This window comes from Peromyscus maniculatus, chromosome 18, assembly GCF_049852395.1.
Source record: "Peromyscus maniculatus bairdii isolate BWxNUB_F1_BW_parent chromosome 18, HU_Pman_BW_mat_3.1, whole genome shotgun sequence".
NCBI lineage: Eukaryota > Metazoa > Chordata > Mammalia > Rodentia > Cricetidae > Peromyscus > Peromyscus maniculatus.
In genome coordinates this window covers 13,495,454-13,511,072 of record NC_134869.1, presented here as the reverse complement: position 1 = coordinate 13,511,072, position 15,619 = coordinate 13,495,454, and the positions used below count along the sequence as shown (strand labels likewise).

Below are 15,619 nucleotides of genomic sequence, written 5' to 3'. Positions count from 1 at the left end.
GGTTCAGGAGAGGGGCTGGGATACTCCCGGTTGACTGTACTGATCTTTGTATTCTACAATCCTGCTAAACTTGTCCGTGGGTTTCAGTAGGGTTTTTTGTTTGTTTTTTATTGCAATGGACTTCCTAAATGAATGATAATGTCAGCTATAAGTAAAGGCCATCTTACTTCTTCAGTCTGTACATCTTTTATTTCTTCTCTTGCCTTACGCTGGCAGCCAGAATCTCCAATACAAAGCTGAATAAAAATATTTCTGGGCCTCCTGAGACTTGCATTTCGTTGTTTGGCTCTTTTGTGCTTGGTACTAGGATGCTAGGCAAGCCCTCTGTCTCAGGTGGAAGCTCCCAGCTCAGTTTGTTAAAGTGAGAAAGTGTTGGCTGATTTTCAAGTGTAACCTGTTCTTGTATTTGTGGGACACATGCTACTTGAATATATTATTAACCAACAGATTTTATTTTAGTACAATTTAAAATTTATAGAATTTTTTTTTTTTTTTTTTTTTTTTTTTTTGGTTTTTCGAGACAGGGTTTCTCTGAGTAGCTTTGCGCCTTTCCTGGAGCTCACTCGGTAGCCCAGGCTGGCCTCGAACTCACAGAGATCCGCCTGGCTCTGCCTCCCGAGTGCTGGGATTAAAGGCGTGCGCCACCACCGCCCGGCCTAAATTTATAGAATTTTAAGTAGATAGTATACACCGACTATAAATTCATCTCACCCTACACCCCCACATCCCCGATTTTTAAGATCTTGCTTTAGTGGTACATTTGTTAAGTTAACATACAAATATTAATGTAGTATTTTTAACTCATTTGCAGATTATATTGAGATCCACTATGCTGGGCAGCTCTATAGATTCTGACAAATATACAACAGCTTCAGCACTTCAGTTTCATACAAAATAGCTTTAGTTTCTTCAGAATACCCCGCAGTTGTGTATTTATTCTTCTAAAATGGCTGGTAGAAAAAGGAGGTGACGACTACCATTTTGGGCCTTAGGTTCAGCTATAATAACAGGAACTACAGCTCGTCTCACTAACCTTCTCGAGTAGTCTTTTAAGAGCATGGCTTGATATCCTCTAGGAAGTCTTGGAGATGAGAGTATAAAGACGGAACTCAGGCAGTTCTGGGCAGTCTAGCACACACGGTGTGAAATATGTTTTTTTTCTGCCCTGTAATTACATCCCTCATTTCTACTTCTGGTTCCCTCACACCTGTAGTAAATAGTTCTGAGCATCAATTATTCAGGTATTTTATTCTGGTTAGTTTCAGTATCATTTTCAAGACTTGGGAAGCTTGTTTTCCAGAAGCATAAGGATGGCAACTGTCCTTACAAGCCACCCTCTTCCTGGTGGGTTACAGAGACTGCCTAAGGCCCTCAGTTCCACCTGGTGGATGAAGGCTGTGGGAGGCTCTACCAGCTGCCCTGAGCTCTTAGGGCGTTCAAACCTAAATGGCGGCCTGCATGCCACTTCTTCACACCGGTTTTCTCCCTCCTGCTCTCCCTGTCCTATCAATTACACCTCCTGGGATAATTTCACAAATGACCTACATAGACCCAAGACCTTTTCTCGGGCTCTCCTCTCAGGGGACCTAAACTAAGAACACTATGAATCAAATGCTTTATATATCTTCCCACCTAAGCATTTTACAGGTTTTTCTAGGCTGTGTTTATGTAGTTATTTAGGAAGACTTACTTGCAGGTGAGGTGAGAACATTTTAACTTTAGAATTGTAATCTTTTGTCAAGGCGATAAAGGAGCTGATGACAGTGAGAAGTGCCCTCTCTGAACCACACTGTGATCACCTGCAATATTTCTGTTTGGTAACAGATACAATAAAATATCTGACTTTGATAATATATAAACTATTGGCCAAGGCATAAAAAGATATAGGTGCTATTAAATATCATCAATGAATTCTAGAAAGGCATGTATAAGTTTTAAACAATGACAGAAAATCTTAGTCTAGTATTGCTTTCTGCCAGAAGTTTCTTCAAAAAGCTTATGAAACAAATGTACACAATAATTTCCAAACTAACATATTCACTAAATTGAATAATTAGTCATATTCTCTTTTTAATAAAGTCTACTTTTGATCAGTAAACTCAAACTAACTCCACTTAGAATGCTCATCAAATCCATCTTAGACTTTGTAGCGCCCATAGCAATTTAGGTTGTTCTATTTTTAATTTCAGAGCATTTAATTTGGTTAAGGAGGCATATTGGAAGGTTATAAATGCTTTATTTTTATGCTTAAACAAAAGAAGGGTGGGGTGGGTATGTGGCCATTTGATGGTTTTATCACTAAGAGCTAGAGTTTAGGCTCTTCCACAGAATGTAAACATTTCTATGTAATTCTCATCACCATTCAACTTAGTCACTGAAGGAAGATTCACTGTCTGAACTTTCTTCTATGGCCTTTTCACTTGCACCATTAGGCACCGGAGCATCTGGCTTCCTGAAAAAAAAAGGGAAAAATTTAAAGGTTTTTCCAACAGAAAGCAGGCACTTACAAACTGTGAATTGGGCTCATCTTGGAGTAGTGCTGCTAATAAACCTGCCAGGCCTGTGTCCTTCACCAGGAACTGCACCCCAGCGTGCTGCCTCTGACTTCCACGGGTTGGGGATGAAGTGCTAGTTCCGCTGAGGCCATGGCACTCTTGCCAGCCCCGACACCCTGTGCTCCCTCAGCACTCTGCATCTCGTTACCATGGAGACAGCTATAGACAGATGTGATGCGTATAGGCTGGCACACTGCTGCCTCAAGTGTACACTGAGGTACAGACGGGAAGTGAGGAATGGAGAGAAAAACGAAAGCCCTGGAAACTCAGAAGAAGGAAGGGTTCAAGAAGGGCAGAAGCACCGCAATGTGGAAAGTCTGTGGGGGAGGAGTGCACGGTCAGAGAAGGTTCTTAATGTCGATGGGACGTCTTCACTCACTAGTTTTTTGTTCTTGTGGTTTACCCTCCAGAGAATGAATATAAGAAGAATGAGTTGATTAAAAAAAAAATACTATCTCAAAGACAGCACAACAGGAAAACTGATTGTTTAAACCCCGACTCTGCATGAGTGGTTACACTAAACCAACATAAAAACGTAATAGGACTATTAGAAGTCACTGTGAGTGGCTGGACAGACGGCTCCGTTGGTAAAGCTTTTGTCCTGCAAGTGTGAGGATCTGAGTTCGGATCCCCCAAACCACACAAAAAGCCAGAAGTGGTGACCCATGCTTGGAGTCCCAGAGGTGCTGAAGAGGAAGTGGAGACAGGTGAGGCCTTGCAGCTTTCTGGTCAGTCTGTCTAACCTACCTGGTGAAGTTGCAAGGCAAGCAGAGACCTCATCTCAGACAAAAGGAGGAACGGCACCCACAAGCTTGCCCTCTGACCTCCAGCGGATAAGCACATGTGTGCATGTGTGCACCACACCCAGAAACACGTCCACCCCCCCCCATATTCCCCCAAGCTACAGCGTGTTTTCAGTGGGTTTCACTAGTGTCTGTGCTAGGAAGTGCCCACTCAACACCCATGCACCAGGCCTCAGCTTCTGCTCACTCTTAACCAAGAAGCAAATTAAACAGGGAAAGTAAACCACTGGAGAAACCGAGAGAGAAAAGGAAGAAAAACAAGATGCTATGTGCTCTTAAGTAAAGTTGCCAGATTACCAGACTGATTTCTGACTCAGGTCCCTTGGCTATTATTAAAGCTTCAGGAGAGACACTGAGCAGAAGTTATCACTATAATGAGGGAATATACTGTCTGCTTGTTACTTTTAGCTACTCAGAACTATGACTAAAATAAGGCTGACAGATCTAGATATGTTTGGCTTGTTACTAAACATAGAGACATGCTGGCACTGCTTTTGCCTGTCAAATATAAACTCAGGTGCTCTGCTGAGCAATGTTAGACTGCGTCTTTCAGGTGGTCGCATGGACCCACCAAAGAAAAGCTTTGAAGGTCTGAGTGGCATTTCCAGGTTTGACTGATGCTCTCCCTACCTAAAACACTGATCCAGTCCATCAGCTGCACGGCCCTTCACAGCTGCACCAGCTCTGAGCGGCGGGCACAGCACAGGGCGTGTTTTCCCACTAAGTTTCTCTCGGCTACACTGCCAATTTCTAACATCTTTTCCAAGACAGGGTCTCACAGTGTGGCTCTGAAACTCACTCTGTAGACCAGGCTGGCCTTGAACTCATGGATAGCTTCCTGCCTCTGTCTCCCAGGTGCTGGGATTAAAGGAGTGCACCACTACACCTGCCTTCCATTTTTTGTTAATTTTGAAGGAAAAAATTACTACAGGGAATTAGAAATAATAAAATTACTACATCAATATTATATTAGCATCTATGACAACTCAAGCAAATGAAGCAATGTACATATTTCTCTAAAATAAGTGCTATTTAAGAAACTGGTTGGCTGTTAGGGTGATGCATGCCTATAATCTCAGTATTTGGAAGGCTGAGACAGGAGGATTGCTATGAGTTTATGGTCACCTGGCCATCCCAGCAAGATCTGATGTCAAAAAACAAAATAAATTAAAAAAAAAATTAAAAGGTAGCCAGGTGGTGGTGGCACACACCATTAATCCCAACCCTTGGGAGGCAGATCTCTGTGAGTTCAAGGCCAGCCTGATCTACAGAGTGAGTTTCAGGACAGCCAGGGCTACACAGAGAAACCCTGTCTGAAGAAAACAAACAAAACAAAACAAAACAAAAACAAAACCCAAACAAACCAAAAAGGTAAACAGAGTTAAGTCTAGAAAGGAGCAAAACTTAACATGGAGTGTGCAATGTGACCATTTAAATGATATTAATTCTCCTGAGCCACAAACACGAGAGGTCCTCTCATCATCTGGATCTTCTACAACTTCTGTGTCTGGTGATTTATAGTTTTCATCGTCATTAACATCTATGGCAATATTTATGCTAAGATTTGATTTTTCTGTTTGTTTTCAGGCTATTGTAAATGGGATTGGCTTCTTAGTGGTTTCTTTCCATTGTGTTTAGTGAGTTGGGGAAAATCTCTTCCTCTACCAGTAGGTGTTCCACATTTCTTTTCCCCTCAGTTCCCGGCAACTAATCTGCTCATTCTGTAACCCGCCACTTTGCTGAAAGTGCAAACTCTTCTGGTGGGGGCCTTTTGGGTCTTCAAACTACAAGATCATCTCATCCACAAACAGACGATAATTTAACTTCTCCCTTTCCTATTTGTATCCATTTATTTCTTTGTGTGAGGTGGGGGATGGAGGATGGGGCAAGCTTATTTATTGCTGGTAGGAATATCTAATCACAAGGAAAATCAATATGGAAGTTCCTTAAAAATTGAAAAACAGAATTTCCATATATACCACTTTTGAGCATATTACCAAAAGAATGAAAATCAGCTATCAATAGCAATACCTGCATATACATGTTTATTACTACACTCCTGACAATAACTAAGTCATAAAATCAGCCTAGCTGTTCATCAGTGGATTGACAAATAAATAAAATGTGGTATATACACATAATGAAATTTTAACAACAATGAAGAATGAGATTATGTCATCTGCAAGGAACCAGAGACCATCATGTTAAATGAAATAAGCCAGCCCCTCAAAGATAAGTATCATATTTTCTCATATGTGAAATCTGGAGGGGTTGGAATATATGAAAATAAATCAGGGCTATTATCAAGGAGAGGAAAATAGAAATCAGGATAAGAGAGAGTAATAGGGTGTATGTGGTCAAAATAAATTATTTTTTACAATTAACGTATGTTAATAAAGAAGAAAAAATGTAAGTGCAATCATTCACAGATCTGCATGATGGCTAAGAACACGGACTCTAGGGCCAGGCTGTTCCAATCCCAGCCTTGAAACTCCAGTGTCAGGAAACTTGGCAGAGATGACCACTCTGTGCCCAGATATCTGGCTGGATTGACATGATGACAACATGACTAACTGTAAAGTGCTGAACAACACCTGGCGCAGAGTAAGCACTAATGAATGTGACCTGTATCATGTGAGTCTCCCCATCACATAGCTACCATTTGCTAGGATCTAAGTTCCTCCAGGGCTAACGTGAATGAATACCCCGGGCTCTGGCCCTAAAGAAGCTGCTTTGTTATTCGGAGAGACAGAAATGCAAACAAATTGTTATACAGTGTGACTGGACCTGTTGGTGTGGGGAAAAAACCATAAAGAACTGTTTGGGTTGGTCAGGAAAGACTCAAAAGACGTGAAAACACTCGTGGGGAATTTTTAGACAGCAGCAGGACTTTTCCAGAAAACAGGTGGCGGAGCCAGAATGAGCACAGTTTGAGTGGACACAGAAATGGGAGCACTGTGCTTTGCGCTCTTGGGAACTCAGGACTTGGGGGGCACAGTCTTAGGTCACTGAGGCAAACAAGAGACATCAGGATGTGTGGCACATCCAGTAGGTGAAGGGTGAGAGAAGGCCCTGGAAACTCAAGTTTTCACGGAAATAGCAGATGCTGAGATTCTTAAATTCTCGTTATCTTTAGAATTGGCGGATAACTCAGACACTAGGAAACTCACCGTCTCAAGTGCACAAATCACAGGGGCTGGGCAGGTGCACAAGGCTGTGCACCACCACTAGCACTTAATTCTCTCTCTATGACTGCAAAAAGAAGCCTTTACACACTGGCAGGTACTCTGCATTTCCCTCTACCCCCAACTCCGGTCAATTAACCATGTGCCTCTTTTTCTAAAGATCTGCCTGTTCAGGACATCTCCCATAAATGAGATCAGAGGATGCCCATCCACTGTGCCTGGGTTCTTTCAACTAGCATGATATACTCAAAGTTCATCCATGTTGCAGCATTACATCATGTCATTGTTTTTCCTGGTGAGTATTATTCTATTGTGTACATACAACACATTTCCTTATCCATCATTAAATGAAAGACACTAAGGTTGTTTTACTACTTTGTTACTACAATGTCACTGTGAATATGTGTGTACAAAAATTTCAATGAATAGATATTTTTGAGGCATATGGCAACTGTGTACCTTTAGAAATTTCACCATGTACATTTCTTGTACATGGCACTATGCTACACAGGACATCTCACACAGGTGTAAACTGCATGGTGAGCACATGCACCCTATACTCTCCTCTCCCACTTACTTCCACGGTCCACCTTGTCGTCGTCCCCCCCCCCCCCCCCCGACAGTTCTGCTCCCATTTTCATGCCATATATACATATAGATTACATGTATCTGTATGTAATCCAAGAACCATAACTAAGAGAAAACATATTTATCTTTGTTGTTGAGACAGGGTTTCTCTGGGTAACGGTTCTCACTGTCCTCGCCCTGGCCTAGAACTCACAGACATCTGTCTGCCTCTTCCTCCCAAGTGCTTGGATTAAGCCACTGCCTGGCAACATATTTATCTTGTTAAGAAAGAAAGAGATTCATATTTAATTAAGTATATGTATATGTCTCAGTGTGTGAGTATGTGTGTGTATGAATGTGTGTGTGTGTGTGTGTGTGTATGTTTGTGTGCGCGCTCGTGGACACAATATTTGATATTTGATATTAAATATATTTGATATTGAAGGACAATATCAAACCTCCTGGAGTTGGAATTAGAGGCAGTTGTCTGTAGTTCTTTGCACACTGTAGATATTGGTCTTCAGTGAAATGTGTAGCTAGTGAAGGTCTTCTCCCACTCTGTAGGCTGTCCATTCACTGGTTAATGGTCTCCCTTGCCTATAGACCTTCCTAGCTTTATCAGGTCCCACTTCTGCTGTTGGCATTATTTCCTAAGGGACACTATCTTAGTCAGAAAGCCCCTGCCTGTGCCTGTTCCTGAAAGTGATTTCCCCACATTTTCCTCTAAATATTTCAGAACTCCGGGTCTTACAGTAAGTATGGCCTTTGATCCATTTGGAGTTTATACATAAATCTATCAGTATTCTTGTTGGCTCCCTGCTGCCCAACCACATGATGGAGCAAAAATTGCCTTTAAACTAATTAAAAATAGATCTCAATTCCAAAATATAGGTGGGTTTTCTTTGGTCTGGTTTTTCACTCATTCAGTATTTTTAATTGCAGTTCTCAACGACTTACTAGTGGCTGTCAGCTAGAATGTATAGAGCATTCGTGTTGGGACATGTACCCAGGACTCACAAATAATAAGCACACACGCCACCTACTTTGTCTGATTTTTTAACTTTTATTAATTTGAGAATTAAATATGTAAGTGGCGATTTTTAATCATTTCTATTCCTCCCTCTTCCCTTCAACTCCTTTAGTACCTACCAACTCCCTCTCAAATTTTATATATATAATGCATATGTATATATATACTAACTATATATAGTGCATATGTATATGTATATACATGGGTATATATATCATACATACATATATATATACATACACACACATACACATATATATATACAAACACACACATACACACACACATATCCATCCTACTTAATCCATTTAGTGTTGTTCACATGTGTGTGTTTTAGGCCGACCACTTGGGATTGAGTGGATAACCCATTTCTCCTCTCACAGCGGCCACTGATTGCCTGTAGCTGTTCATCTAGGGTGGAGCCTTGAGGTTCGTATTTCATCAGTGTTCTCTGTTCAGAACCCTAGAGTTTGTTCTTCCCTCAAGAGTGCCTGTTGCTATAACATAGAGCTCTGGCAGACCACTAATTTACAACAATATGTCTTTGCTACAGAATTGGAAGAGGAGATGTTCAGTTTGAACAAACAGTGTATAATTTTAAAAGATCATATTCTGTGTATGAAACAATGTCTACTGAAAACATGATGGTATACAGACAACTAGGACTATAAACAAGCTGTGACCCCAAAGCTTGGGAAACCCATGGTTTAGAGCGTTCACAAGTCACAACTAACATTCATTAACCACTCACTGCTTGTCCAGAGCTCTCTTGAGCACCTACACCATTACTGCGGAGCTTAACCATTCTATTTCCCATTTTACAGATCAATCCATGGTTCTAGAGATAGAAGGGCAGTGTGGCCTTTCATCTCAACTGCCTCATGCAGTCTCTCGTCTAAGGTGGCCTGAGACACCCTTCATCACCATGAATGTGCTCCTGAGCTGCACAGGGCCAAGGCCAAGCTGTCATCCCAGAGGCACGAAGGTAGTCATTACTAGGTAATACTGATATTAGTTCTGAGACACAAAGCGGTGATACTTTTGTTTCCTGGTAAGAAAAACTAGGCATCAATTGAAAGTATTCTAAAAGGATGATTTACTATTCTGTATTTCTGGATACAACACTAAAGCATTTTAATCTCTGAATAAAGATTAATTAAAAGTTTCAATTGTTTCCTTAACCTAAGTATGACAGTGACATTCCCAAGTCTTTTTATGTCAGCAGCACCAAGACTAATTTTGACAAGCTGAAGATTTAAAAAATAATAATTAAAACAATTAGAAGTATCAAACAAATACTTGTTCAGTACTTATCAAACATTTTCATCAGTTTTGTAGACATCTCAAATTCAAGGACAGGCATTAATTTTCCAGTAAAACTGCCAGGCTTTCTCATGTAAACTTTTACTTTCAAACAGCGTGCTTTTGGTCTCCAGCTTCTGATGTACCACACCAGTCCGACAGCATGCTTACTGACGGGTGTTTCTTTCTCCCTCAACTGCAGTTCTGTTCTCTGTCCGGGCCAGACAGATCTAGACTAGCTCTTCCAACAGTTATATGAATTTGTCTTACTACCTGAAGATAATAAAAACAGAAAGTTATGTTTATACTTTTAAGGAAAAGAGAATCAGGACACTCTTTACTCAAAGTTCTTGGACGAGGTTTATTTTGTACCGAAGGTTCTAAATAAAACTATGTTTCCCCTTGGATGGTACATTTCCTCCTTGTATATCACGTCAAACTTCCTTCCCCAAGTGAAGGCCCCTAACTTGTGTAACCCCAATTCCACAGCCCCAGAATTCCCCTGTGAACAAGGTGGCTGTTACATTTATATTAAGCTAATGGAGATGGAAATGGTTGTAGCGGTGATTGCTGAAGTGAGTCAGTCCACACCAACCAGTGCCCTTGGTGGCCAGTGGCATGTACCTATGAGGTAATGGGTCAGAAGTCAGCCTCTAGGCTGTGGTTGAGAAGCAGCTTTTCTGTAAGGCCATGCTGTTACTGGAATCCTACCCTACAACTTGGCATCCACCTCACAACTGACTGTTTCTCAACATTTACAGACAATGACATACACCCACATTTGCTAAGGGTGATATAAGAACACACTGGGTGTGTCTGGGTTTTGCCCCTGGATCACTACTTACCGATCCATTAAAGTGACAAAACCTAATACTCGTGAAGAATAAGGAGTTACCTGGGCTAATAAAATAGGGGGAAGGGGTTCCAAGGAGAGTTAAGACAGCATATAATAATGTCAAAAGGGAAGAGAAAGATGATATAGTCAGAGAAACATAGGTCATTTGCAATGGTCACATAAAATGAACATGTATAGAACTAGCAAGAGCTTGAGGAATAATCCAGGACATAATGGGAAAAGCATTTACATTTAGACACTATATGTTAAAGGCAAGAATGAAGTTATGAACAAATCCACTTGGCTTTATTGGATGGCTTGAAAGAGAACAAAAACAAATCAGGTGCTAGTGTACTAATTCAGGTGAGAAATGATGAGAGTCAGGACAGCAGCAATGGGTAGGTAAGCACATGGTAAAAGGTCAGCGACATTAAAACTGAGAAAAATCATAGTGACTGACATAGTAGGTTGGGAAGAGGGAAGACACAAAGGTGATCTTCAAGTTGCTAGTGTGAATAGTGTGAATGAAAGGGCCATGAATTAGCTTCATTTGGGAAGGAGATGAATGAAACCATCAGCAGCCGAAGACTGGATATGCAGCCTGTGGGGATGCTTCCAGGACACTGGCTTTCCTGTCTCTCCAGAGGGAAATATCATCTTTTTAAAGGTCATTTTTGATCTCTGTTATTATTTATGGCCTATTGTATATTTCCAGAAGCAGAAAGAATCCTAATCGATAGTAAATCTACTTATAATTATACAACTCAAGCACCAAAATAGATTGAACCCAAATGTTCAATTCTTATTAAAATACACGCCACAATCCATCTACTTTTAAAATGTCAGAAACAATTTCCAGAACACATATTAAACATTCCAGATATGCTTTGCTCAATTCAGCAGGCCAGGCTATTGTAGTCAACCCTTTTGCTACTTGGAAACACACCAAATGAACATAAATGTTGGAAAATCCACTGTTGGCAGCTTTAAAGGCATTCTTGAATTTCACATTTTTTTAAGATAAAATATGAGAAGATGACTTTTATGGTATTTCATTTCCAAAATGCACACCTTCTCCTGAAGTGCTGAAGCCAAGAAAAATTCCAAAGCACACTGCTAGCACGGCTTGAATGCCCGGGTGACAGAGGGGTGAACGCAGGCTCCAGCTAGACAGGCTCTTTACAAGAGTCTGGAGACTTGCAAAGCAGAAGGCTTGTGAGGAACCCATTAAGAGATATAATTTATTGAGATGAACCACATGGTCAGGCTGGCTTGGATGGAATGAATTATTATCAAAGCTCCAAGCTGTGATTTCTTAGCATTTCCAAAAAATATTTTATAATACACATTCAAACTGGCATCAATTTCCTAATAACCATTAATGTGCACCTAGGATACTGTTTATCCGAGTTATTTCTCAGCCTTGCCTAATCTAGGTCACTGTAGAACACATTTCTTAAGTATTATGACCTTAAGTAAAGGAGAGGTGGATAGTATTTTGTCATAGCACCCCTAAAGGAGAAGTCAGTATGGGAAAAAAAAAAAAACCCAAAGGCCCATCTACCAAATTCTGACCAGTTTCATCACTGAATTTCATCTCTTGAAGTGTGCAAGGGCTAGTTTTAGTAGCCTAGGATATTTCCTTTTCTTTTTTTTTTAACTAGCAGGGGCAAGATTTATGACGATGATAATCTCAACTATAAAACACTGTATAGAAAACAGTACAGAGAACTTGATTTTTTTTTGTTACAACTGACAGATTTAGTACCTTGTCAATATGATTTTATTAGAAATACTACTTACTCAAGAAGCTCTGGGTCCAGCCCTTCTGATATCATTTTGTTTCTGATGGCCATCACTGGAACACCCTAAGCAAAAGTCAAAAGATAATAATTCAGTTATTAGAAAGCCTTCTTCATTATTTCCATGAACCACCTGAAAGAATACACTGAGGTACATCATCATTTAAAGCAGGTCTTCTTTGCTTCTACTGCTGTATGTGCCAAGCATTTGAATGACCTCAGGGCACACTGCACACCAACCTGATGGAATCAGCATTATCTAATCCTCATAAACGCAGACCAAGTCACTTAAACCATCTCATTGTCACTTCTGCTGTGCAGGATGAGGAGATTACATTCTCATCCAAAGACAGGAAGCATCAACAGCCCAGATAACTAGAAGTTTAGCTAAACTGATAGAATGAATAGTTAACTATGCTTCTCAAATGAAAACCAAAGTTTCAGAGTTTTTCAAAACATAGCACATACCAACGTAAACGTTCACGTAATAAGCAAACATCCCAATTTCATTTAGACACCGTAGGAATGTAGAATTCAAGGAATATATTGTACATCTTCTCAACGCCACTATAAACATGAAGCAAGGACAATATAGGCGATAAACTGAGAAACACCGAGAATATATGAATATCTGCATTCAGAGTAAGAATAGCAAAGTATAAGAGAAGGATACATCAGAAATGAATACAAATTTATTTGAAAAAAGAACTCATTTGATAAATAAACAAACTCTATAGCTTCACATCACTGAATGTGGATGTCTCAAAACCTTTGGCAGCAGTAAGTGGTTCCTGGAAGTAGTACACCCCACAATGAATTCAAACTGAAGCGCGTGATGAACTGAGGTGTTCCGGTGAGTACTTGTCTGTGTTGTAGCATGTGGCGCTACTGAAGCCCTGGTTCCTGACACACAGCATGTGTACTTTGCCCTGTGCGTCCCATCAAGCCACATGGCATTAGGAATGCTACCTGACACACCTCTGCTTGGATTCAATACTATTGCATGTTATGAGCTGCAGTGCCTTATAGAAACAATGCTTTTCTGCTCTTATAGAAACAATGGTTTAAATATGGAAGACAAACTTTAGTCATGATTTCTCACTCTTGTGCCTCAGCATATAAGAGTCAAAATAGTATAATTTGGGGTTGTAGCATGTTCAAATGTTTGAAGTTAAAAAATGCTGTTTGAGTTTCATTAAAAAAGAAGTTTGTGTTGGAGATGGCTCAACGGTTAAGAGTACCTGCAGCCCTTCCAGAGGCCCAGAGCTTCTTCCCAGCACCTCTGTCGGGCAGCTCACAACTTGTTGGGAACACAAAGGTCCGTGTGCTCATGGATAAGCACCAGGGAAACCAGGAATGTTAAACGCACAGGGCTATCTCTTCAACGGAAGCAATGTATAACCTGTTTTTTTTGCCCAGAAGTCTCAGAATGGATGTGGCTAATAGCCTAGGTGATCTTTGTGCAATCTGTATGGCCAGGGGCCCTCCTAGGCTCCCCAAAGCAGGATGGACTGGAAATATCAATGGTCTAGGTGACCTCTGTGCTATCGGTATGGCCAGAGCCCCACTAAGCTCCCACAATTAGGACCAGAGGTAGCTAATAGTCTAGATGACTTCTATATATATGTGTGACTGAGACCATACCAGAGCCTCCCTCGGCCCTTAAGATATCTCTAGTACCCATCTTCATGGGAAAAGTGACATGTACTTTGAGAAGAGTGTTGGTGTAATTATACCTCCTTGTGCACAGGGGATTGTGTTACACCTAGAAACGGTTTTGCAAAATTGTACTGTACTTAGATATGCCTAAAATAAACTACCTGGTGTCAGATTCTAGAAGTCTGGATCAGTACCAGCTACTGAGTTGTGTTGAACAGGATTTCCTTCTTGCCTCGTGAGGACAGTTGCTCTGTTGGCCATGGTGTTTGCAGAGACCCCCACAATAACCGTCTGGAACTCTAGCTCCAGGGGACCAGACGCCCTCTTCTGGCCTCTGTAGGTACACACACACACACACACACACACACACACACACACCAATTAAAAAAATTGATCAAGGAATTTTGGCTTGTGATTAAAACAGAATTAGCAACAATTCCTGAAATAGATTTAAAAAATTTTGCTATTTTTTAACTATGTGTTTATATAAAGTGGTGTTGTCATCATTGATTAGAAAATAAAATATGAGGCTGGAGAGATGGATCAGAGGTTAAGAGCACTGACTGCCCACTCTTCCAGAGGTCCTGAGTTCAATTCCCAGCACCCACATTGTGGCTCACAACCATCTGTAATGGGATCTGGTGCCCTCTCCTGGCAGCAGGCATACATGCAGGCAGAATGTTGTATACATAATAAATAAATCTTTAAAAAAAGAAAATACGAATCTTCTCTGAAAAAAAAATCCTACAGTATCAAAATTCAACCAAATTTTAATTGTTTATGTAGATAAATGAGAACATCCATCTCTTTAGTGTGCAAATTTATTTTAACCTTTAAAAGGTAGAAAACCATATACATGCTCATGAGTTGTTTTTAAACACCTTTTCATGATCTATTATCAATAAGGGTTTGATTTATGTACCTGCTTTACATAAATAGATATGCCTGAGGTTGTATAAAAATTGTCAGGAGACAATTGTCAGGTTCAACAAATGGAAAAGGTTAAAGGTTTAAGCAACCTGCTTCACTGTACCCTAGATATTAGATGGACAAGTATCAATAATTCCAACCTAGAATTCATTAAAGAGCTGTTCCCCCAAAATAACTCTTCCCATAAGGCAGAGTTACTGTGTTCTGAGTAGTGAATTATGACAGGTCTGGAAGACCAAGCAAAGGAAGATAAAACCCTGGGCCTTTGATCACTTACAAAGTTAGAGGAAAGACTACTGAAATATTGAATACAAACCAAAACAAAAAGCCCATCCCGTACAAACAGACTAACATATGGAGTAGAGTGACAAGCCCTACTCTTGAAGTATATTTTCTAAAACCAAGGCCTGAGTAAAATGGATTTACAACCCAAATCTACTGCTTAACTTTCTACCAAGGGATTAGTGTAAGTGTCCACCCTTCTGAGAGAAGCTTCATTTTGCAGTGGATGATGGTGAATAGAACCACATCTGGCCAAAGGACAGAGGACAAGTGCCTGTGGAGTGCTCAGCTCCCATTGGGACATCTACATCACACCTGCTGTCACAAGGCCCAGGACCCATCATGGAAGAGAAGGCGGAGAGATGGCAAGAGGCTGGGGTCAGCTTCAAACTGTTTTCTGGATGTGACAACCACTGCCCAGATGAGCTCTCAGCTCCCCTGGCTGCCTGCACGAAAGCCTTGTAAGATGGAACCAGTCCAAAGGCCAGCACGGATGTGGGTGTGGGGAGGGGAGGTGGGGGTGTGTGTGGCTTAGCAAGCACCACTGCTATGAAGTGCTCCTGGGAGTTGCTGGCTGCGTGGGAGGGAGAGTCAGTTTTCTTCAGGGATGTGGCCCCTGGTAGGCTGCCACACTCGAGTGCCTGGCCTCCACCATGCACACTAACTGGT

At 40.9% G+C, this 15,619-nt stretch overlaps 1 protein-coding gene across 3 annotated transcripts in view; it reads right to left on the bottom strand.

The window, feature by feature from the left end:
* Positions 1 to 2,216: 2,216 nt before the first annotated feature.
* The window catches only part of Washc3 (WASH complex subunit 3), a 48,055-nt gene continuing 34,652 nt past the window's right edge, over positions 2,217 to 15,619 (bottom strand). For all 3 annotated transcript variants that reach the window (XM_076554575.1, XM_006979849.3, XM_006979850.4), the window contains exons 6-7: positions 12,081 to 12,145; positions 2,217 to 2,452 (exon numbers count right to left, since the gene is read on the bottom strand). In XM_076554575.1, the coding sequence (XP_076410690.1) occupies positions 2,368 to 2,452; positions 12,081 to 12,145 (150 nt within the window). In that variant the 3' untranslated portion in view covers positions 2,217 to 2,367. The remainder of the gene's footprint in view (positions 2,453 to 12,080; positions 12,146 to 15,619) is intronic.